Source organism: Carassius carassius, chromosome 3 (assembly GCF_963082965.1).
Source record: "Carassius carassius chromosome 3, fCarCar2.1, whole genome shotgun sequence".
NCBI classification, from domain to species: Eukaryota; Metazoa; Chordata; class Actinopteri; order Cypriniformes; family Cyprinidae; genus Carassius; species Carassius carassius.
The window spans coordinates 1,725,270-1,743,920 of NC_081757.1; the positions used below are offsets into that span (position 1 = coordinate 1,725,270).

Consider the following 18,651-nt stretch of genomic DNA (forward strand, 5'->3'; position numbering starts at 1 on the left):
AGCAGCAGCACATTGCTCGCAAACACTCAAAATACTGTATAAACCACGTCATTATTATCTATTGTAATGTTACAGTAGTAAGTTAGCAGACAAATCATCATATTTTATCATAGGTTTAGGGGCAGCTAGTGCAGACAAAAACACAACCCTTAGGAAAATTAATATAGCCTATGGTATGGCACTAACCGTGGTTTAACTATGGAATTTGTAGTAAAAATAAGTACAAGTGGTAATTCATTTGCCAAAAAAACAAAATTGCACTTACAAAACATGGTTAAGTCAAATAAAAATCTTCAGTAGGCCTATTAAAGTCATGAGAGAGATGGATGGATAATGGAAGTGAAGGTGCAGTTCAGGAGAGAACTCTTAATTACGTTGCATGTCCCCAACCTAAGGATTCAAATCTTTTTCATGTCAGGTCCAAAAAAAAAAATAGGGTTGTCCATGTTTCAGAATGGGTTGTGGGTGTATGAGTGTGAGATTTCCCAGCCTATTTTTTTCCCCAGTCCGCCCCTCATGGAAATTAATCTCTAGAACAGTCACTTCATGAGCATTTTTTACTTATTTTGAGAAACTATCATCATATCATATACAAAGAGACAGCAGTGTTTCAAAAAGACACCAATGTTTCAGGAGTTTAGTACACAGAATAGGACACATGCTTATTAGATAACCGTATTTGAGTTGATGTATATGCTTTTATTTTTTTATTAACTATTTTTCCCCAAACCATTGTTAGATGCAGTTAGATGCCTGTAGTTATGCAAAGATTTGGTTTCAAAAACAGTATCTATAAACTATTTCTTTTGATTTTAAATCTGCTTTGAACTTCAGATCAATCTCTAAGTAAAGTCTGATTGTGTGGTGGATGTGTTCAAATGTGATCATCTTAATTTAAGTGATGAAGGATGGTGAAAGTCTGACAGTATTGAGCTCTACTTTAAGGTTAAACCTGCATGGTGTAAAATGGTTGAAGATGATTAACAGTTGCAAATTAACATTCATTAGAAATTTATAAAAGTAATCAAAATGTACTCAAAAGTAATTAGTTACATTACTTTATTAAAGTAATTAAAAAAGTTACACTACTATTACATTTTAAATAGGGTAACTTGTAATCTGTAACCTATTACATTTCCAAAGTAACCTTCCCAACACTGTATATATATATATATATCTTCATATATATATATATATATATATATATATATATATATATATATATATATAAATCTTTACTGGATTGTCTGTACCCAATCCTTATCTTCAAGAATCGGCTTAAAACACATCTCTTCCAAATGTATTTGACCTTCTAACTTTAACACTCACTATTCTTAAAAAAAGAATAATATTAAGCTTTCTATTATTTTGTATTCTATCGGTTTTCTTTTATTATACAATTAACAAAGGCAAAAAAGACCTCTAACTCTAGCTTGCTCTATTCTTTTTCTATTCTATCTGTTATCAGTATTTCTTTATTATATCATTTAAAAGCCTTTGTTACGTGTAAGCTAACTGAGACTTGTTATAGCACTTGTATATTTGTTGTTTTTTATTGCTTCCATTGTCCTCATACGCTGTTTGTGACGGATTGAGAGAGGATAGAGCTGACGGACCGCCTTGTGGACAGAAATCTGTGCATCCTCTGTTTGCGTATCCTGTGCGCTTTTGTCATTGGCGGAGCAGTCGGTCAATCCCAACTCTCCAGTAAATACGAATTGTGATTGGACTGTACGTCAGAAGACAGCAAAGCATTGGCCAAGAGCAGCAGGCCCTCCCTCCAGGCTTTTTTTTATTTGCGAGGTTGCGAAGCTTCATTTTCACTCAGTCTGAGTTTCGGAGTTTCAGAGCAGAGCTGCGTGACAACACTGCCACAAATCACGTGAGACGCAAGCTCGCAACTGTGTGTGCGTATCTCCGCAAAGTGGGTGTTGTAAACTCAGCTCTGAAAAAATAGTCTGCATTAGGAGTGCAAATGTTTCAAAGAGTTTCAAAACTTTTTTTCACCTATTCGCACACAAGTTTTCAGATCACTATTTACAAGGTTTCAAATCTTGAAAGCAAAATATACACTGGGAGAACAGTGACAAATTCGAAACTCTGAAAAAAATGATTGCACAACACCATAAAAAAGAGTGTTGCACTTCTGAAGAGGCAAAACTCAAAAACAAAATTACGTTTGAAGAGCAAGCCTGCAAAGCTCTGTTTTCAGAGTTTCAAAAAAAAAATTCACACATTCGCAAACCTGTTTTCAGAAAACAATCTAATACAGTGGGAGAACACTGACAAATTTGAAACTCTGAAAAATTATTTGCGCAACATCGTAAAAAAAATGTTGCAGTTCTGAAGGAGGAAATCTCAAAAACAACATAATGTTTGCAGAGATATTTTTATTTTTTTTACATTTTGCAAGCTTGCAAATCTTATTTTTCGATCTTGCAAAACTTTTTTTTGTAAAATTTTAAGTTTTCGAACACTTAGTTTCAACCTTTCAGACCTGTATTTTCAGTTTTGAATAATGGCAGGATTTAAATCCCATACATTCGCGCCTAACGCGTGTATCGTAGTGGTTGGTGTAGTGTAGTGGTGGATGAGGAGATACCCCTGTCTATGTAAAGCGCTTTGAGTGCCTAGAAAAGCGCTATATAAATGTAATGAATTATTATTATTATTATCGCGCGAAACGCTCAATTCTCGCGTCAATTCGCGTCATTCGCACGAACTAGACGCGCGAATGAGGCGAATTCGCGTCTTCCGCGCCGCGCTAAACGCCTCATTCGCGCCGCGAGACCCCCAGACGCGCGTAAACACGCCTTTGCATTGACTTAACATTGAAATCATTCGCGCCAGACGCTCTATTCGCGTTTGGTGTGAACACAGCATTACGGTTTGGGCTGCACAACGCGTTTTAGGGGAGAAGAAAAAATTTTATAATAAAAATCAGTACAATTACAATAGGGTTTCAGCACTTCGTGCTTGAACCCCTAATAATAATATTAAAATGTTATTAATTCTGCGTTCCAGGCAGGTTTTTGAGCTCGTAAGTCACGATTTTTAACCACGACTAACGACTTTTTGTACCGTTCCAGGCAAGTCACGCCAAACTTCCTGAGCGCAAGGAATTGTAGCTTGATTATTAATTTAATTACAACGTTACATTGTGCTAAAATCGTTTTTTCAACGTGTACCACTTGCATAAACATTGCATTCGTAGGCAATATTATTCGTAGGGGCTGCCATTTGCTGTTTCGTGTGCTGTGTGACGTCAGAACTCTGAACTAGGAGTAGACCCACCCCATGCTCGTGGTTTCACCTAGGTCCTTTAGCGAAGATAACTCCCAACCCCCTCTCCTTTGATTTACTCAAATGAGATTATTTTCGTGTGTGTGAGTTGAGAGGAGAGTGTGGACATGTCTGGAAGAGGGAAAGGAGGATTGTTTTAATAAATGTAGTGTTTAGCGTTGGTGGTCATAATTGTTCAAACGTAATGTATTTATCCAACGTTTTGAGAAATAAGCAATGAATATTTGAGATATAATTGTTTTTTTCTTATGTAAATTAAACGCGGAAATAAAATCGAATAATTAGCTTATACTTTTTGTATTTTATTTAGGTTACCAAAAATTGGTCACAATATTTCACTCATCTCGTTCAGGAAAAAAATAATAATTTTAGATTGAGAAGTCAAACACAAAAGCTACCGGATGGGCGAAGATTGATGTAACACATGAGATGGTGGGCGGGATTAACATTTTAATGCCTCTGATTGGCTTTGATGTGGCCAATGAAATCATTCTGTGGGTTGGTAAATGGAGACACCAATCACAGACCGGCGTTTTCTCTTTGGAAATTATCATAGAGCAGTGAATAAAAACCGTGTGATGGAGCTAAGATTCAAGGCGCTTTATTGACATGGTTAAAAAAAAAAATATTTGCCAAAGCATAGACACATTTAAATGAACATTTAATACAAATATACATAAGTATAGATGTGTACAGCATATACAGTCTATATATCTGTGTACAGTAAAACTAAAGTACTACTAATAATGCTAATAAAGAGACAGAAGGACTGGATCCTGTCATGTCAGTCTGTGTGTGCTGTACAGTGTTTTCTTGTGCTTCTTCTGTTCTGCTGCTTGTTCTTTTATCATGGCAGGACTTGACGCACCTTGCAGCAGGTTTGACCTTGTTGAGGTTTCTTCAGAATGTACAGCAGTTTGTCCTTTTGTTGTATCTGCTTGAAGTCTTTGTGCTGGTTTGTGAATTGGGGGAAGAATGTTCCTCTAATCTGTGTATACTTTGGGCATGTTGTTAAAAAGTGCAGTTGTGTTTCCACTTGATGTTGTGTGCAGTGTGGACACAATCTGTCTTCTTCTGTGTCCAGGTCTGTCTGTGTCTGTCTGTCTCTATAGTGAGGTTATGGTCATGAGTCTGGACATGCTCAGGACGTTTCTTAGTTTAGGGTCTGTCAATTTATATTCTCTGTTTAGAGACAGATAGTATTCTAGTTTACTTTGCTGAGCTGTTGCTTCTGTCCAGTGTTAACCGGGTCATGATTTCTGAAAAAACAGTACTATAGAGTCATGATTTTTCTTACTATGATACTAATGATGTATTCATTTCATTTGAAGGATCTAAATGTACACAGAAAGACTGCCCCACAGCCTGAAGTCAACATAAACGATTCAACCTGCTTTCACTTCAGAAAGGAATCATTTGGCTTTAAAAAATGTTTTATAAATGCATGCAACAAGTGTGTGAAAACTATGGATTTATTTTAAATATTTTATTATGTTCTGTAATGTTTTTTTTTAAGTATTGGTTCAGGCAACGTTTAGGCACTGTACCATTTTAAAAGTATCAAAATGGCACTGGTATCGTAAAAAACATTCATTGATAAATTCTTCTTTCAGTACGATTAAACAAAGAAAATTAAATAGTAGTATAGTAATTATTAGGGTGGCACCCTGGACACCCCTCTGGCTCCACCACTGTCACTTAGAGAGACCAATCTACTGACTCCCTTTTGCAGCCAGTCTCAAGTGGCCAGTGGACATCCAGGAGACAAGGATTTTACTGTGGATATGTCTCTGTGTCTCATCTAGTTGTCCTGGTCTCCTCTGACATTCATGGATCCGGGTGACTGCAGTGACCATCTGATCTGTATACAGATTGGATCTGGTGGCTATTGTGACCTTGGAATAACATTCCTCTAAAGATGTAGCAAGTATATTGTGTGTTAATGGAAGTTTTTCCCAGTTCCGGATGTCCTAATTAATGCATCTTAAAAATCCTTTGAGAGTTATATTAAAGAGTATTAGAAAATAATATTGATTTTGGATTTCAATATATCAATCTCCAATTGATATTGAAGATGGGGTTTTACAGCCCCTTCTTTGTTGTTCCAAAGAGAGGTGTTGGCTTATGTCCGATCTTGGAAGGCATCTTTGGGTGCATCAATTCCGAGATAGGTTTGCAGTGATCGACATGAAGGACGTGTACTTTCATGTGTCGATCATTCTGCCCCACAGACCATTGCTGCAGTTCGTGTTAGAAGGTAGAGCATATCAGTACGAGATCCTGCCCTCCGAGCTGTCCCTATCACCCTGTGTCTTCATGGAAGTTGCGGAGACAGCCCTTGTTCCCCTGAGAGAACAGGGCATTCGCATTCTCAACTGACTGACTCGTACTAGCTCAGTCTCAGGATCAGTTGTGTTCACACAGGGACTGAAAAAGCACCTCAGCTGGTTGGGCCTTTGGGAAATTAGTAAACTGTCCATGGCGCACAGGATCTGTTTTCTCAATATGGAGTTGGATTCAGTCAAGCATGCCTCATTCAAGAACGTGTTCAGTCGGTGTTTAAATGCCTGAATATGTTCAACTGAAACTAAAAATATGTTTCAGAGGCTCCTGGGGGATATGGCAGATGCAGCAGCAGTCACACTGCTGGGGCTGGTTTAGATGAGACCACTTTAAGTATGTATGTTTTTCAATCTGCTTGCTTGAAATGTTTCTGACCATCAGTTATTTGTCAAATGTATAACATTGTAGTTATAGGAATCATGTCCAAAATTATACCCTGCAAGAGCGGGAAAATTCGGACCACATGCTTGATCAGATAACATATGATTTATGATACCCTGAGCAAAGACAATATCTTATTGGTCAAGACAACATTTGAGGTGTGGCCAAAAGGCCAGTTTATATGCTCAGGACACAAACTTCAAATTTTAGCTTTTAGCGTTTGCTTTTTAGCCATGCTTTTAGTCATCACTGTTAGCGTTCTTTGAGCACGGTTCCAGCGTGCTTTCGGCCTGCACGCCTGCTGCTACTTAGCCACGATGAGAAGAAACAACCTAGACTCGTAAAACTTTACTTCTATTCTTTTACTTTAGTTTCTTTTCTTTTCCGTTGAGAGTTTCATGTTCTGAGTTAAGTTTTAACTCAACGCCCAACCACGGGCGTCCCAAGACATCACTTCAGCGACTACTGAACTTCCAGCCAATCAGCAACCTCGGGAAACCCCCTTTCAACGACAACAAAGGGAACCCCTTTACACACTGCTGTTCATGTCTATGCAATTTCACGTATTGCTGTAAACTTGGGATTCCACATTTTCATTCTCTTAAACTCATCCTTTCCTTACTTTCTATCTTCCTGCAACTTGTGTGAATGTGTGAATGTGTGAGTGTGTGCGCTTATGTGTTAGATTAGTTTATGTCTTAGATTTATCTAATAAAGCCTTGTTCATATTGAAAAGAGTATCTTGTGTTTTGTGCTTACAAGTTAATGTCTTAAACTGCCGATCTTGTTACTGTGCTAATTAATAGTGTTTTCACTATAGTTTGGATATTAATATCCAGTGCAGATTTGATGTTAAACAGCTCGTTCTGTAAATCGCAGGGCGTCTCAGTGATCAGCCGTGAAACAGTGATTCTGTTCAAATTCCCTTTAAAATCTTAAATGATTCACTTTGAGCTAAATTGACCTGTTTCCCTTACACCTCCACCACCAGCTAGGGGGCCATGTTCAATGGGCTTGCAGTTTCAGGGGTTTGGAACTGGAACTGAACTAGTACACCAGTTGTCTAGTTGTTGGCAGTGCGCCTGGCCTTGTGTTGCACAAGAGGCGCTTATGAGTCAAGCACGTGCTGGTCCACATGGATAACACTGTGAACGTTGCATTCATCAACCAACAAGGTGATCTACGCTCCCGTCACGTGTTGCAACTCGCCCCCCACCTCCTCCTCTGGAGTCAGAAGCGTCTGAGGTCACTTCATGCCATTCACATCCCTGATCTGCACAAGCTCAGCAGCCGACAAGCTGACACGAGCTGACTCCGTCCCCAGAGGCTCCAGCTGATTTGGAGTCGTTTCAGAGCCACTCAGGTAGCCCTGTTTGCCTCTCCAGAAACCTCTCACTGCCAGTTGTACTCCCTGACCGAGGGAACACTCGGCACACTGGCACACAGCTGGCCGTGGGGCCTTCGCAAGTATGCATTTCCCCCAATGAGCAGAGGTCGAGAATCAGGTCCTGCTCATGGTGCCTTACTGATGACAATGACAATTTATTTATATAGCACAATTATTATACTAGGGACAATTACAACTTCTGTCGACCAATGTGCTTTCCATTATGTCATATAAAACAGAAAAACACACAACAAACAAACTAAAAAAAAATTATACAAATCATACAAATATCCCATCAGCCATACGCTTTTGAAGATAAAAATGTCTTTAGCCTGGACTTAAAAAAATATTAAGAGAGGAGGCTTGTCTAATGGACAGTGGCAAGGCGTTCTAAAGCCTGGGGGCATCAATATAGAAAGCACGATCTCCAATGCACTTAAGGCTCGACTTAGGGGTAAACAATAGATCCTGTTTGGAAGACCGAAGGGATCTAGTGGGTTGATACTCGGTGAGTAACTCACTGAGATAAGGGTGGGACAAACCATTCAGAGATTTATAAACAAGGAGCAACATTTTTAAATCCACTCTAAAACAAACAGGCAACCAATATAGGCCCACTCAGACTTGGTTCCCAAAACTGATGCTTCTTGTGACAGCCCCTCAGTGGCAGATACCTCTGTGGAAAGATCTACTGACTCCGAGACAGGGCACTCTGTTGCACCCACATCCAGACCTCTGGGAACTTCGGTAAGAGCACCATATATGAAACATGCTTATGACTTGAAGTGGAACCTGTTTGTCAAAAGGTTAGCCAGAATCGATCATCAGGTTCCTTTGTGGGGCGAGAAGGCAAAATCCTCCATGGCCCCCCATACCTGTCTCTAATGCTCAGAGCACTACAGTCGAGCTAAAGTAATTACCGGTGCAGCAAAATAAACAACCATTTCACAATGATTATGTAGTCTGTGTGATACACTACATTATTTATTATTAAATTAGGACAACATCAGTCTACAAAATTGACACATTCTTAGGAAATATTGGGTTCACAGCGAATCATCAGAACTATTTCAGTAAGACTTGATATTTTGAGCACTCAATTGAAAATATACACATAACGTATCAATCATACTTACAGGTTGTGGTTCAGAGAGCTTGTTAGTCCAAATTAAAAAGATTAGAAGCTAACAAAAATAACAGGCAAAATTAGAGAAACAGTCCTTGATAAAATGACATACAACATATACACAAAAACAACAAAGAGTATGAATTGTATTTCTGTGTTATCCTTGAACACAGCATATCTCAACATGATGTAAACTACTAATAGCGGAAGTGTTTGTAGGCAGATCAGACACTGTTTGTACTTTGTGGGCAGGTGGGCAGAACACATGACTGAATTGTACCCATATATAAAAAAACAAAAGTAAGACGAGGCTACCTAGTCTTTGCTGGGATTGGCCAGAATTTCTGGTGAATGTATCATAGACGAGCAAGTCATTTAGCCTTCATACAATATCACAAGGTTGCATCCTAGTGCCATGGACTATAACATATCAAAGTGATAACCTGTAGAACAAATGGATGTTGTTGTACACACAGCATGGGTCTGCAGACCATTGACACAAAGGTAAGACGCGATAACTTATGTTTATTAAGATTTGCTGGTATTATGGCTAGGTCTTGTGCATTTGCACACAAGGGATCGGCTGTTTTAATTCTTCTCTTGCTATTAATGTTACGTTAGACTTCCTTAGCCACCAACTTAATTAGCTAGTTACGGTTTGCGTTCATACAGCAAGTGTTGGGGGAGATGATTGTTGAGTAGTCAGTATCTTGTTTAATTATTGCTTGAATCTATTGCTGAATTCTGGAATAGTTGTGATGATGATGATGATGAGGAATGGAACAAGTTTTAGTCAAAATGCCTGATGTAGATTGGATGGATCTGTGCTACACGTATTTTTGCTTTTTCAATCTTGATAAAATTTGTAGTGCTTAAGTTGTGTTGTGTGTAGATATGGTAAATTGTACTGGGAATTAAATAAAATTATTACATGGCTTGGTTGAATTCCACTGTAGAATGAAGTCTGTTATTTCTTGATAATAATACCGTTGCCATGAAAAACAGAGCGTTGCTATGGACACGGCAGGATTCTAATCGTAGAGACGGAACTATTTTCTTTAGCGGAAGCAATACAATCGTGTTTAAATCAATAAACTCTTTTTTAAATTTTTTAAATTTGGTGGGTAGCCATGTAATAAGCGGGATAATGTAGAGCGAGGCCCGATTTTGGTCTAGATTTTTTTCCCCGTTTTCAGTGGTTATAACAAAGCAACATGAAAGAGAAATTTGGTAATCATTGTTTAGGTACATTAAACCATGTCATGGCCATGTCATATTGTCAACACGGTACTTATATGATGATATGAAGCAGATTAGTGGGTCATATATCATATGTCTATTGCTTTGTACGGCTTTCTTCTTCATAAAACGAGTCGGACATTTACATTAATAAGATACAGGACGTCTTTCAAAACATGACCTGCGCGAAAGAGAAAAAAAATGCATCATTGTACCCAGCACTTCTGAAAATGCACTTCTGAATGTGTCTCTGTCCCCACCACATTTCAAACCAAACTGACGCCCATGGAGAAGTGGTGCTTCATTCAGTCCTTCCTGAACACAGACAGATGGAAATACTATGGCTACTTTTTAAAACAACCCACAAAATGATGTGACTTCCACTTCAACCTACATCTGCTTGCAAACCACATCATCTAAGAGAAGGGCCTGCAGAAGTGTCACTTTGACATTAAACACTGGGGGAAATAGATACATTTTATTCAGCTAAATAAATAAAATACAGGTACTAAACCAAAAAACCAATTCAGTGTTGGCTCACCAAAACAACTCCATCAAATAGAAATATTAGTTTCAAATGCTAACACCAGGCTGAAAAGAACAAGGCAACTGTTTTTTATTTATTTATTTTTATTTTATTCTTTTATGTATGTTGAAGAAAATAAAATATTAAATTCTACATAATGTTTGAGATATAGCTGACCAATATTAGATCACAGTGAACTCACACAAAACTAACAGAATGAGATTAACATGATATTGACCATAGTATGAGCACACAGTGGGTAGTCCACGCTACAATGTGAGGTTATACTTCTAGCTCACTGGGACCTCGCACTGAGTGTTATTGGACCTCATGGTGAAAGCACTGTGAGATCAAATTGCTAACTGGGTTCCTTGTCTAGTGTCTGCACTATTTCTCTGCAAAAGGTACTCGTTTACTTGTGGTAAAAACTTGATCACCCTGTCAGGGTTTATTCTGAGATAACAACCGGCTGATTTCATTGTATCACTGTGTTTAGTTGTTCCTGTGGCAGAAAACACTGTGGCACCAAGATAGGATATTAAGGTGGGCCCTTGGGTTTGCTATAGTCATAGCTGTCACCAATGGAGTTTCAGTTCCTCGCCGTCACCTCTGGCTTGCTTAGTTGGGGACACTTCATCTACAGCGATATCGTTGACTTGATTGCAAATAAATGCACAGACACTATTTAAACTGAACAGAGATGACATCACTGAATTCAATGATGAACTGCCTTTAACTATCATTTTGCATTATTGACACTGTTTTCCTAATGAATGTTGTTCAGTTTCTTTGACGCAATGTATTTTGTTTAAAGCGCTATGTAAATAAAGGTGACTTGACTTGACTTGATAGCCCCATGGCCCAGTCCCAAATTGCTCCTTAAACCCTTGCGTTCTTTCTCCAGTGTACGATTTCATGACGTAATGCCACTTTGACTGCCGGGTAAAATTCTGCTGCACATCACAGCTACGCACATGACAGCCATTCCCACATCAAGACCACAAGTGCAAACGAAGTGTGATATTTGAGTCAAGTCGCGCATGCACATTTCAGCTGTGACACTTGATAATTAGGCTAATTAAAATAATTAATAAAATAAATTCAAATAAATGTGATCTTGTTGCACTAAATTTACTTAAATAAAAATGTGCCCAGTATAAGAGTGCAAAACCCTGATCCTGTAAGTTACAGCTTTCTTTAAAGTCATCCTGAAAATAAAAAAAGCAGAACTGTGATAACACCTCGAATGTGTAGAACCACGTCATGTGGCAGCAACAGCGTCACAGTACTTAGAAATCTTCTGAAAATAGCGGAGACTGTCAAAGATGTCAAACATCTCGAAGAAAGAAATAAAAGTGTTAAATTCATCTTGCAGCCTTAAAGCAGTGAAATGCATGAGAACCAGCAGTGACCGGAGATGAAGAGCAGAAACATATTTTACATTAACATTGAATCATTTAGCAGGCAGTTGTCATGAATCTAGAAGGAGGACACAACTGCAGTGTGAGTAACAAGGGTTTATTGACAAAACAGACAAAAGATACAAAAGAGTTGTGCGGTGACAAGTGATATCACAACAGGAACAAATTAAATAGATACAGCTAGGGAAGGGCACTGCAACAGCCTCAAACATCAACTGGCAGAATACTACTAATACTAGGACCAGGCTGAGGCACCAAAGAGCAGAGGTCAGATACTTGTTGACCATTAACTCTGCAGCACCCCAGATGTCAGGCAAGGGAACCAGTGGACAGGAACAGGTCAGGACAGAGACAGCAAGAGAGAAAACAAGGCTCCACAAATTACTCCCAAGACAAGGGAATAAATAAAACAGAACTGATAAAAAGTAAAAGTAAACCGATATCTAAAACAAGGAGCAAGTCAAAAACACAAAACTACAAAGGACTAGACAAGACAAGGGCACAAGACCAATAGGGCTTGGGCGTCGTGACGTCATTATTGGTGTGGCCGCCACGTTGATGGCCTCCTTTAAAACTACTCGGACTACTGCGCAGTGTTTAGACGTACTCCCTCTCAGCCGTGTGTCTTAATTTGATTAATTAAAAATCTATTTCAACCATGGTAAACCGTTGCTGTATTGTGGGGTGTAATAGCGCAACACATAATCGCCATGGGGGGGGGGGGGTTAGAATGGATTAACTTTCCACCGCTTTCCTGCTTGGAGGCGCGACCACGGAGACCATAACATCTGAATTTTTACTTTATATAGCTTAAGTCAACCTTTAACATAAGGGCAATTTCCCGGGTTACTCATCCAAAATACGGGAAAATGTAAACATTCATCTTTCTGTTGCTATCCCTCTGCTGACATCATTCAATTCATACTACAAGACTGCTGCATTAACTAACGTTAAGTGATTTGTGAAGCTAGGTCTAACGTGACTTTAGATTGGCAGATTGGCGTGAAATCTACTCTCCCAACAACCACGCTATCTTAAAAAGCCCAAAACCATGCTAAGGTTGCTTTCAAGTCAGCAAAACGATGCTTTGAAAACATCTGTTGCCGCTGCAAGGGCAAGGGGGTAGCAACAGAACAACAGTAACGTTACAGAGACTGATAGGTCCGATGGAAGGGCTAACGAGATATTTTACAGGAAAATACTAAAACGGGAAGACAACGGTAAAAGAGCTCAAATATGTGAGAACCTCGGTAAAAACGGGAGGGTTGACAGCTACTAACTACACTTTTGAAACACATAGTTAAAAGTACATGTGTGAATGGTTGTTAGCACTAACAGTGCTACACATTGTGACAGTATGGGGTCCAGTGTACTGTTCCTCGTCCTCTGTGAGTATTTGATTCTAAGTTACCTTTAGTAATTTAGCAGACACTTTCATCCAAAGTGACTTAAAAATTCAGGAAATACAACAAAGTGATTCATTGAATGCTGTGCTCATGGAAAAGGTGAGTTCAGTTTCTTCAGCACTGACAAGGATGTATCTGTCCAGGTATAGGATAAGGAGGATCATTCCACCAGCAATGAATGATGAATGCAGTGTTAATTTTGCCAGGCATTTTTGATTTAGTTTTAGGCTTGAGAAGAAAATGCTTAATAGTTTTAGTCAGATTTTAGTCATTTGAGTCTTTCATAGTTTTAGTCGCCGAAAAGCCATTGCATTTTTGTCAACTTTTAGTCACTGCTTTTATTTGGGTAGGTATTTTATATGTGTTTTCAAATTAAAATAATAATTAATTATTCTCTATTTAGACCAAATCAATTAAGCTTATGAGAAATTTGAATCAAGGACTGAATTTGGAAAATCTTGAATAAATTATGACAATTTTAATTTTTGGGTGAACTACCTCTTTAACAGTAGTAAAAAGGGAGCAACTTACAAATAAAAAAAAGATATATATATATATATATATATATATATATATAATATATATATATATAAAAAGGTCAGATCCTCTTTAAATCTTGAATATGCAATGCTGGACTTTGACGTGCTAAACACAAAGGAGTATAATTGATTTTGATATTGGTAGGGACATAACAGGTTACAAACTCCCACCCAGTATAATTTATACTTTGTTTGTTTGTTTGCTTGCTTGCTTTTTGTTTTAATCTTAGTATTTTCTTACACAATTTTGATTATGTGCACAAATAATAATTACTAAAGACAATTTAGCAGTCACTGGCATCCTATGCCCTTTACTAAACAAGCATGTATACAGTGATTTCAATAAAAGTAATATCGCTGATGGTGGACTTACGGAGTATTTCATTCAGATGACTTTTTCGGCCACTTGAAATGCATGCATGACACTGTCATGAGTCCGGACCCGGTGTTCCTCCCTCTCACCACCAGAGGGCGCCATTTCCCATTGTCCCGGATTCATTTACCTCTACTCCACACACCTGGTCACAAACTCTTCACACCTGTTAACCCACCCACTCTCACACACAGACACACACCTGTTGCCCATTGTCACAGACAATGTTTTGCATTTCGTTTGTTTCTTGCATTGCTAGAGTGATTTCATGTTTGTAGGGTGGATGCCAGCACCTTTTGTTGCCTGATTGTGTCCCGGTCTCGTCCTTGTTGGATCTATTTCTGTTTTGTTTTTGCCTTGTTGGCTTTTTGTTTATTAAAAGGAGTTCTCTAACCTGCATTTGGGCCCAGACCCTGTTCTTTCTTCATTTGTCTTTACCGCCCCCTGACAGACTTCGACATACAGGCTTCCTGATTGTGTGTGACTAGTCTTTACTTCCGCTAACTGTTTCACTGCTTTATGGTAGGACAAATGAATCAAGTTCTAACATCATGAACAGATATTTTTCTGCTATATTTACTATAATTTGAAGTTAGTGATGTCCCTGCACACAAGCCTGTACTGGCCCTTTACGGGCCTACCCTTACGAAAAAGAAGTTTATTCAAGTGTGCTATTAGTATACTTATTTTAAACTAAGTATGCTAATATAGCAAATAATAGTTTTAGTTTACTTTTTATGTACTTCTCAGAAATGGGCTTTATGTACTCCTCAAAAAAATACTTGACCTTTGGGTCCATGCAGGTTTTGTGTAGGCAGCCCTGTAATGCATAACACATAACACATTTCATACACAATTTAATTCAAAGTGCTTTACATAAAAGAAAATAATAATAAAATAATCTAGGAGAATACAAACATTGACTGGCCATGCTTTAGTCACTCAACTGAACAGGAACGGATCAATCCAAAAGAAACCTTTTCTGAACCTGTTGTTTCATATAGGCTAGGGATCCTCAAATCTGGCTCACAAGATCCACTTTCCTGCAGAGTTTAGTTCTAACCTTAAAGGTCACATTTTTCGTGGTTTTTTTTTTGAAGCTTTGATTGTGTTTACAGTGTGCAATATAACATGTGTTCATGTTTCGCGTAAAAAAAAAAACAACACAGTATTTTTCACACAATTCACCTATCGGGCTAATGTCTTCCTTGTTCTGTAAAGCCCCTCCTTCAGAAATACGTAACAAGTTCTGATTGTGCCAGCGGTTCCTGTGTTGTGATTCGACAGCAGCTGAGCGCACACGGCCATCCTGCAAACGTGATTTGACTAGTTTTGAGAAGCAAGTGGGCAGGATTTGTTTTGAAAACCTGGCAATCCTGATTTGAATGCACGTGCTGGAGATGTACTTATAATCACAGGAGCGTTTTTACTGACGAGATGCGCATGAAAATTGCATTAAATTTTTTTGCACAGCCCTAACATCTAGTTAACAAAGCTAAACAGCGTTGCCCTTTGTGTAATAAGTTACAGAAACTGTTAAACGCACCAACTTAAATAATAAAATACACTTACCGGTTGTGGTCCATAAACAACGCCTTCTCCAGACAAAGAGGGAACTGCTCCATCTTTCAAGAATAATCTTTGTGTGAATCCGGCATTAAACTGATTGAGATTGAGGAAGCTGTCCTCAGCAAAATGTGCTTCACATAGTTTTACATGTGCATTATAATTTTCGGGAACCAAGTTAAACATAAATTGTAATCATTGATCTCTAAGTACAGCGTCCCTGGGAAGGCCAAACAAAGATGATTGGACTCCGAGATTATAATAACAGCGTTTCGACGACGAGGCGACAAACACAAACACAACTCTTCCACTTCTCCGTCGGAGCGCAACAAGACCACGCCCCCTATTTGTGTATTCATGTGGGCGGAGGTTTAGAATTTTACAGATATTATTTATACTCTAACAACAACATTACACACTAACTAAAGTTTAAAACATGGGATCACGAAGAACGGGACCTTTAATCAAACAGACCTGGTGCCTGTTTCAATTAGGAGGTTCAATCAACTCTAAGTTAAAACTTGAACTCTGAGTTCAAAGACTGCAAGTCGGAGAGGCTTTATTATCATTTCAGCTCTATACAGTTTGTACACAGTGAAACGAAACAGCGTTTCTGAAGGACCATGGTGCTACACAAGACAACATTAACTACAAAACTCACATTGTACTGTGCAAAAGACTATACAAAATTAAACAATCTAACATAATACTAAAAATGGAAAGAAGAAAGTAAAATTTGAACATACGAAAGTACAGACTACATAAAGTGTGTATGTGCATGCCTGAATGAAATGGGGCAACAGCCTGGGACACATATAATATATATATTGTGGCCAGCCTAAGGCGCACCTGTGCAATAATCATGCTATCTAATCAGCATCTTGATATGCCACACCTGTGAGGTGAATGGATTATCTTGGAAAAGGAGAAGTGCTCACTATTACAGATTTAGACAGATTTGTGTACAATATTTGAGAGAAATGGGCCTTTTGTGTACAGTACATAGAAAAAGTCTTAGATCTTTGAGTTCAGCTCATGAAAAATGTGGGCAATAATAATATAATTTTGTTCAGTGTATACCCCCCCCCCCCCCCCACAAACAAAACTAAATATTTGATATAATTTTCTTATATAGATATCCATATTATTATTATTATTAATATTATTATTATTATTATTTTATGTATTTTTTACTAGAAATTTAAAAGCATTTTTGCAGGACTTGTGCTTTAAATTCCTTTCTGAAATGGGCCACTGAGCATGCCTTCAGGGTCATTAATTAATCCCACCGGTCACAATAGTAAAACCGTAGACCGTAAAAAAGGATTTCATTTATAAAGCTCTAAAAACCTTACAGACTGCTGTTTTAGTGTACTTCCTGCAAATATGGAAAAAACAATGGGTCTCAATTAAATATGTGCAGTTTCACGTGATTAGTGCAAATTGTCACATGACCAGAGCAGTTTACTTCCTGTTTGTACCTTGAGAAGATGATGGCTGCATCAAAGCTCCAAAACTAAAGGCTAGTAAAGTGTCTTAACATAAATATATGACAAAGATTTTTGGTACACATGATCTTTAGGGTGTCTAGTATTAATATATGCATTCACATATATTTAGTTTTGTTGAATGTGGTCATAGAATGAGTAAATATGCTGATGGTCACAATAGTGACCAGTGGGATATCAAAGAACTTAAATATACAATATTAATCCAATTGCAGTTGCTAGTGAAAATGACAATAAAATGTTTCAGTGACAAAATATTGCACTAAATTAAAAATTCAAATGTAAAAAAAAATTGCAATAATGATGTTTTAATACTCTAAGCATTAATATAAAAAAATCTGTTATATTTAAAAAAAAAAAAAAAAAAAAAGTAAACATTTTGATGTTATGTACATAAATTGTTTATTTTGTATTAGCCTATATTATGTATTTTAACAGTGTTATTATTAATCAATCATTATTACCTCATTGTCTTTTATATAATGCATTTCATTCATTTTAAAGGCTATTGATGGCTTAGGTCTGTTTTTATAGCAACAACAACAACCACAAAATATTAAAACTGGTAATGAGCATTGCAGTAGGAGAGATGCAGTTGAGTGAATCCACTGATGCGCTGGATATGGGTATTGGAGAGATAGATTGATGAAAGTAATCTTCTTACAGAGAATGGGGGTGACACAATCCGCTGTGTAACCACGAGATCGGACATAGTGCAGACTGAGGTGTGTGCTAAAATGTGGTGGTGAATTGGTGAATGAATTGTGAACAGGTGCCGGTGATCTATTATTCTATCTATACTATTCTGTATTGTGAAGGGAGTTGGAGTTTGTAGGTGACGGGATTGATCTGTTCTTGGATGGAGAATTGGCCGACAAATCTGGGACAAAGTTTCCTAAAGGGCAGGCACAGCCTGAGGTCTCGGGTGGACAGCCAGACCTATTGCCCAGGTTGGTAGGTGGGAGTAGGTGCTAGGCAAAGGTCGTCTGTCATCTTCTGCCTGTGCACTGCCCGTTGAAGGTGATGGTGAGCCTTGTCCCAGACTCTCTCGCTCTCCTGGAGCTAGTAATCGACCAAATGGAATGTCAGAAGGGTTTCCTGACCAGGGGAAGAGAGGGGGCTGGTAACCAAGTACAGAACAGGGTAAGGCCCGTGGATGGCTGGCGGAGGGAATTCTGGGTGTACGTTTTGCCAAATTGATGAAAGACCCAATTGAATAGCAGCTCTGCTGTTTCTAGGGTGGTGGGTAGACCCTTGAGGGGAATGAGGCGGCAGAATTTAGAGAATCTATCGACTTTTACCGGGATACAGGTGTTACCATCATAGGGAGGGAGGTCCGTTATAAAGTCTACACCTAGGTGTGACCAGGGACAGTTAGGAATGGGTAATGGATGTACCTTGCCAGCTGGAAGATGATGGGGACTCTTCGAAATGGCACTTTCGGGGCAACCTTTGATGAACCTCCTGATGCCTCTTGCCATGTTGGGCCACCAGAAGTGGTCTTTAAGCAGCGAGAGAGTTGCATCAGCCCTG

General features: G+C 38.5%; 1 protein-coding gene across 1 annotated transcript in view; it reads left to right on the forward strand.

Annotated features, from left to right (window-relative positions):
* The first annotated feature begins 13,077 nt into the window (after window positions 1-13,077).
* The window catches only part of LOC132128408 (titin-like), a 34,229-nt gene continuing 28,655 nt past the window's right edge, over window positions 13,078-18,651 (forward strand). Inside the window, exon 1 of the mRNA XM_059540175.1 lies at window positions 13,078-13,114. Coding sequence (XP_059396158.1) covers window positions 13,084-13,114 — 31 coding nt within the window. The 5' untranslated portion in view covers window positions 13,078-13,083. The remainder of the gene's footprint in view (window positions 13,115-18,651) is intronic.